The 6,000-nt window shown below is 37.7% G+C and overlaps 1 protein-coding gene across 4 annotated transcripts in view; it reads left to right on the forward strand.

The window, feature by feature from the left end:
* Window positions 1–5,205, forward strand: part of PTPRK (protein tyrosine phosphatase receptor type K) — a 384,925-nt gene extending 379,720 nt beyond the window's left edge. For all 4 annotated transcript variants that reach the window (XM_057363581.1, XM_057363580.1, XM_057363583.1 and 1 more), the window contains 2 exons: window positions 834–969; window positions 3,352–5,205. In XM_057363581.1, the coding sequence (XP_057219564.1) occupies window positions 834–969; window positions 3,352–3,405 (190 nt within the window). In that variant the 3' untranslated portion in view covers window positions 3,406–5,205. The remainder of the gene's footprint in view (window positions 1–833; window positions 970–3,351) is intronic.
* Window positions 5,206–6,000: the final 795 nt, after the last annotated feature.

Below are 6,000 nucleotides of genomic sequence, written 5' to 3' on the forward strand. Positions count from 1 at the left end.
GAAAAATATGGATAAATGAAATCTGAAAAAAAAGTTCTATTACATGTAGTACAGGATACTAAAACTGTTGTTGGTAAATGACCACTGGCTGCTTATCTGGACCTGATACTTGAATGGGAGCTGGTTTGGGAGTTTTGAAAAGATGGCATCATCTTGTCCCTCAGCAGAGAATAATCAATCTGCCTCCCACCTTATTTAAATATCATGTTTAAAACWTAGAAATTGAGTTATGCATTTCTCCTTACTCTGAAAAAARGCTTCTGTTTAAATGTTCAGAATTAACTAGAGACCCATTTCTGTYTACCCCACCTCAAACYTAATAAGAAGAAATACCTAYRTTAATTTCTTTGAAATAAGGAYTAAAATAGTTCAGAAGTGTCCCCAAAGGTCAACAAGTCATTAAATCAGTGATRCCTTAGCATATCTGGCTAAATAATCCTCATATCATRGGTTAATTTAAGTCAGTGTCTTTCCAGAACTAAGTGAAAATGTACTTGGCATTGAACTTGTTTTTATTATTTCTAATGTTCTACTTGCCATTGAACTTGGGTATTTTTTTTTCTTTCTAATGTGGATGTAATTTAGACTTATAGCATTGCTGGGCAGCATGATGGGCTGTAAGGGCAGAATTCAAAAGCAGTAATTGAGAGGAAGGTCAGAAAAAGCAAATGTCTTAGACCAAACCCACTGGAGCTGCAAAGAGAGTGCTAAAGTCTGATCTCCCTCTGGGATTCAGGAATCACTCATGCCTACAGAGTGATAGAGCAGAAATGCRCTTTGGATGCTCTCTTAGGCCACTGTGACATTTAACTCTCTCTTCTCCCTGCGTGCAGCAACGGCGGCGGCCGGAGCGGGATGTTCTGTGCCATCGGCATCGTGGTTGAGATGGTGAAAAGGCAGAATGTGGTGGACGTTTTCCACGCTGTGAAAACCTTACGGAACAGCAAGCCCAACATGGTAGAAACTCCGGTGAGCACTCATGGTTACTGCAAACAGCCAGAAGCTGTCTCACTGTGTGAGCTGTTTTCAGTCCTGTGCCCACAAAGCAGTGCAAACCTACCGTGGGCCACAAGAAAGGACAGATATTGAGYGTACACACAAGTCAGCATCATGAGAGGACAGCCTTAGCATTTTGCATTGCTTTTCTTGTAGTGGTTGCATGCTTTTGCCAGAAAACATTCTTACTTAACAGAACGCACTTTAATCTCCCAAAATAACCGGGTCTGTTAGAAAGGAGGCTGCAGCAGGCTGTGCTCACACAAGCTGTCTTRAAATTTTACAGAGAAAGGCATTTCTCCTCGGGAGGAATAAACTGCGAAGTGCAGATTYGTAGCTGGATATGTGAATACTTTGCTCCTTAGTAACAACTGCTGCTTTGAAAGTTGTAGTGAATAATGTTAATCTTTGTTACTGAGATTTGTAGTACTCAAAATGATACCTCAGAACTTTAAAATCAAACACTTGGATSTAGTATGTTGAAAATGAATATATATAATCATTTAGGCTGGAAAAGATCTTCAAGATCCCTGAATCTGACAGTTGATAATAAATAATATAAACAATCAATTAATATAAACAATATGAGCCTGAAGAAGCAAAACTACAAGACTAAATAACTGTATGTACATTGCCAGAACTCCAAATAACCTTCAGTCTTCTGGTTAATCTCTGTGCATGAAGTATGAGTGCCTATCGATTTGCTTCAGTCACAAACACTGAACCTTGAGAACTGGAAAGTCCTTTAAGAATTTCTCCCACATGGATATTTTTTCTTTTTGTAGGTGAATGAAAGCAGGTTAGATAGTGTTTGCGAGTTCCTGCCATTTGAGCMTCACACTGCCAGCTGCTAGTGTCACTTTTCAGCCAGATGGCTGCCTACAGCATAAAAATCAGTGATGCCAATTGAAATTAAAAACATTTTGTAGTTTACGCGTAGTGGARATTGCTTCTGACCTTGTGAACTTGCATATTGTGCAAAATGGCTRTAGCTGCATATTCCCATGTTCCCCTTTTTCCAGGTGTCAGTGTTTTCTTAATGTTAAATAGCTGCTGTGGCATGATTCTCTTAATCATTGTGCATCACTTCCATCCCTTGCCACCACATAAATTAAGAAAATGGTTAAAATGTTAACAGATAGAACATCCTATAGCAGCAGTGACATTGGGCTAGGAACTGCTGCTTTTGCTRCAAATACCTTGCATTCTCCTGTGCCATAGACATCTGAGACACAACATACTGAATTGCTGCCTGGATTTCAATTCACTGCTCTCAAGAAAACAGGTCAGATCACATGGAAAATCATTTGTGTCGCTGTAAAGGGAGAGCAAGGTAGATTGTGTTTGTTTCTGATAAATGCTCTGCAAATTTGTATTGCATTTCAAAATAATTCTGAATTCCATTTTAGCTTTAAACTGAAGTTGCTAAATTTTTAAAATTTTAGTTATGCGTTTGTGCTGTGTGGACCTTATTCAGAACTGTTGAGCAGCAGAAGCTGTTGAGTCGTTAGTTAGAGAACAAACCAGGAAAACCACTACACAGCAGTGTCACGTGCCCTACATTCAGCAACAGGATCAGATAACAATGAGCAGCGCAATGAAGCCTTTAAGATATCCCCACAACTTCCTGTTCATGCATCATACTGTCTTCCTTTGCAAACAAAAATAAATCACAAAGGCAGATTTGKTTTTTTAAGTTGAAGGGAAATAGATATCAAATTAATTCCCTTGGGTTTATTTCTTCTTCCCCTCTCCTCTCTCCTTCCTCCTCCCTGTTTCCCAGCATCAGCTCTCATCAGCAGTATTGTTGAGGAGAAATAATAACCACAATGAGGTTTTGAGCTTTAATTTCTCTTTCAAGTGTGCATCTGATCTTTTGGATGCTGCATCAACAGGACTGTACCAATCTTGCTGCTCTGGACCCCGAGCAGCTTTGTGTCATGGGTCACTGTTGCCCATCACTCTCTGGCTGCCCGAGCAGCAGGCACCAGTTACTGCTCAATATCCACTATCTCAAACAGGGGTGGTGTATCAGAGTCAAGGGGCTTTCACTGCAAGAATGCTCTGACTSAGAGGAGAGCTTTTCATGTTTGATAAACCAGTTCAGAAGCTGAAAAAAACAGTGAAGCACATCACTGCATTCTTCCATGGTCAGGGTCTTTTCTCACTTCATTGGTTAGGGTGTGTTGTCAAATCAGAGCTGGTAATATACTTGTCTAATAGGGCAAAAAGTAGAAAATCCAAGGCTGTCCTRTCTGGCTTACTAGTTAGCAAAGAATGTTCCCGTTTGTAGATATTGCTGCTAAGATTTTAGATTTTAATGTAACTTACAGAAGTTTCTGTTTCCCCTTAAAGGAGCAATATCGTTTCTGCTATGATGTTGCACTGGAGTACCTGGAATCCTCGTAGTTGGAAGGGATGTGACGAAGTTCACCAAATGTRTGAATCTCAATAAGCTGTTTTGACAACAGTTCTTGATCCTGTGAAGAAAGATTTTAGGGGAAGAGGGGGGTGGGAGGGATTTTAAATTTTAAATGCAAAGTATTTTTCTTATGAAGTTGTGTATCTTAATAAAAGAACTCAATCTGTTTCTATGCTTGTATACAGTATCAACATTTAGTGCCACATAAATACTATTTAATGAAAACCAGAAGAGATTTGAGCTAATTAGGACCTTCTCGTGTGTGTATATGCAGCCGTCTCTCAAATAARTAGAGCGACCATCTGTTGCATGTATCGATATTTCCTAGATGGTATTAATTCTTTTCTTTTGATACATTGTTAAAGTACAATAACAGTGCAGATTGATAGTAAGGTTCATTCTTTATACGTTCCAAGTGTTGCATATATATATTATATATAGTAAAAGAAAAACTGGCTTATTTTGTTTTAATGTGCAATGATGGCTGGATCACATAAAGATCTTTATAAAGAAACTTAAACATAAGCCAAAGACTCAAGTGTAAATATGTCTATATGGAGAAAGCACATGTATTTATTGTTTACTTGCATTCCTTTTTTGATGGCTGAAAAAAAGAAGAATCATTTTTCTTGAAGAAAGCTTTTTTTGCTGAAATCAAGTGTAAACAATTTTTGTAGTTTATTTTTTGTATGTTTTAGTGTAAGTAGAAGACATACTTTTTATGCATAGACCAAGAAACATTGGTATAGTGGTTTTGTTGTGTACATGCTTGTGATTCAAATTCATGTAAACAACTTGATTATGGAAGGTCTTTAAGTACAGGACCAAAATCTAAACATTTTCCTGAAAATGTATAGTTTTTCACAGTTGCATTAGTTAAGTACTGATCAAAAAACTATATAAGGAAGTGCACACTTCAAAATGGCCTTGCCTATGACTTGCACAATATTGGAAGAAACTTYAAGATCCATTACAATTGTACAGGAACCAATTGTTTAAAAAATATTGAAGCACAGATCAACAGGAGAACTGTGATACAAATAGATGGGTCTGCAGATGCCCTTCAGGGTAAAAAAGTATTTGTTTAGCAAATTGTAAAATTAAGCAATGTTTAATTTGATGTTTATGAACATGTAAGCTTTGCTTCCAAGAAAGCAAAATTTGAATAAACCAATGCCAGATTCTGAWTATAGTTGTGGTGTATAAAATATCATTTTGCTTTTGCTTAACTTGTATCCATTTCCTCACAAGGTTTCTTCTGTGTTACCAGCTAAAATCATTCCAGTCTCCTGGTCATTTTTAGAACTGACAGTAAAATGCTATGGTRCTTTTAAATATTCTGTAAAGTAAGAGTGAATTAAATTTTTATTTAAAGATTATTTTATATTTTTTTCCTACTCTGATACCTCTCACTTACTGTTCTTGTTAAGGAGTCATTCTTTTCTCGAAGACCGATGTATATGGACAAAGGAAAATCTCAAAAGGAAATTTTATTTTATTATTAGTATTATTCTTCATCCTGATGTTTCAGGGAGTATTTGATAAGACTCCACATCATCTCCATGTCCTAAGTTTCTTCCTTTGCTTTAGATACGTGGAATTATCCATCCAGCACTATAAGCAGCAGAAAAATGTTTAGAGAAACACTGCTTCTCAGATTTTTTTTTCAGTGCCTGCATCTGTACTGCATAGCTCCACCTCTTTCAGATCTAAACCACAATTTTTTTTTTTGTCACCCACTGTTAATTCCCACTTATGAACAGCAAGGTAAATAAATAAGGTTTGAAAACGTTCTCTTGGTCTGGCTTCTTAATCCTCAAATTGCCCTGTTTTTTCTTCTGCCACATTGGAAAGTGGATTATAAGCTATATGTGACAGAATTGTAACATTCTTAGCTTTCCCTGAGAAGAAATGGCATTCAGCTAACTTTGGCAGTCAAAGTGCTGGSTCTGTTACCTGAACCTGACTGTCTGGTCACCACATTTTGTGGAAACAACACGCCTGATGCATCCTGCCTGTTAGACACTGTCTGGCACTAAATGATTTTGACTGTGGAAGAATCTTCCTCTGTTGTCTGTAAAGGATGTTGAGATTAGTCTAGAAGTCTAGATTAATTTTTGTGACAGATGAGATAAGTAGCTCTTAGAGTTGTGGAATGCAAAAGCCACATTCTGTGCTTCCCACAATGATATTTATATTTTGGGTGGAATGTTTTTGTGGAGAGCTGCTGTGTTTGGGATGATGGAGTCCATCACCATCAGAATTTTATAACCCTGGTTAGGATCTTTATGTCCAATTTCCYCTGGACATTAGGCATGACTGGTGCCAGTGCCAGTATGAATTTAGGCATTGCAGCATACTGAGCCTGCAAAAGAGTCTTCCTTGGGAGCATCCCCCTTGGCTAGAAGATATTTTAGCTGCTCTTGGTTATTCTTCAGAGGGGAACTCTGCCARAGTATTCAAGTACTCTGAGAGTCATGTAATTTCTGTAACTGTTTCTGACTGGTGATCTAAAGAGCTTTTCAATAGCTTGTGATTGAAAAATTTCTGGGAAATTCTTCCTGGCAAGGTGAGGGAAAAGC

Source organism: Malurus melanocephalus, unplaced genomic scaffold (genome assembly GCF_030028575.1).
Source record: "Malurus melanocephalus ecotype Western Australia unplaced genomic scaffold, MMel_1.1 scaffold_29, whole genome shotgun sequence".
Lineage (NCBI taxonomy): Eukaryota > Metazoa > Chordata > Aves > Passeriformes > Maluridae > Malurus > Malurus melanocephalus.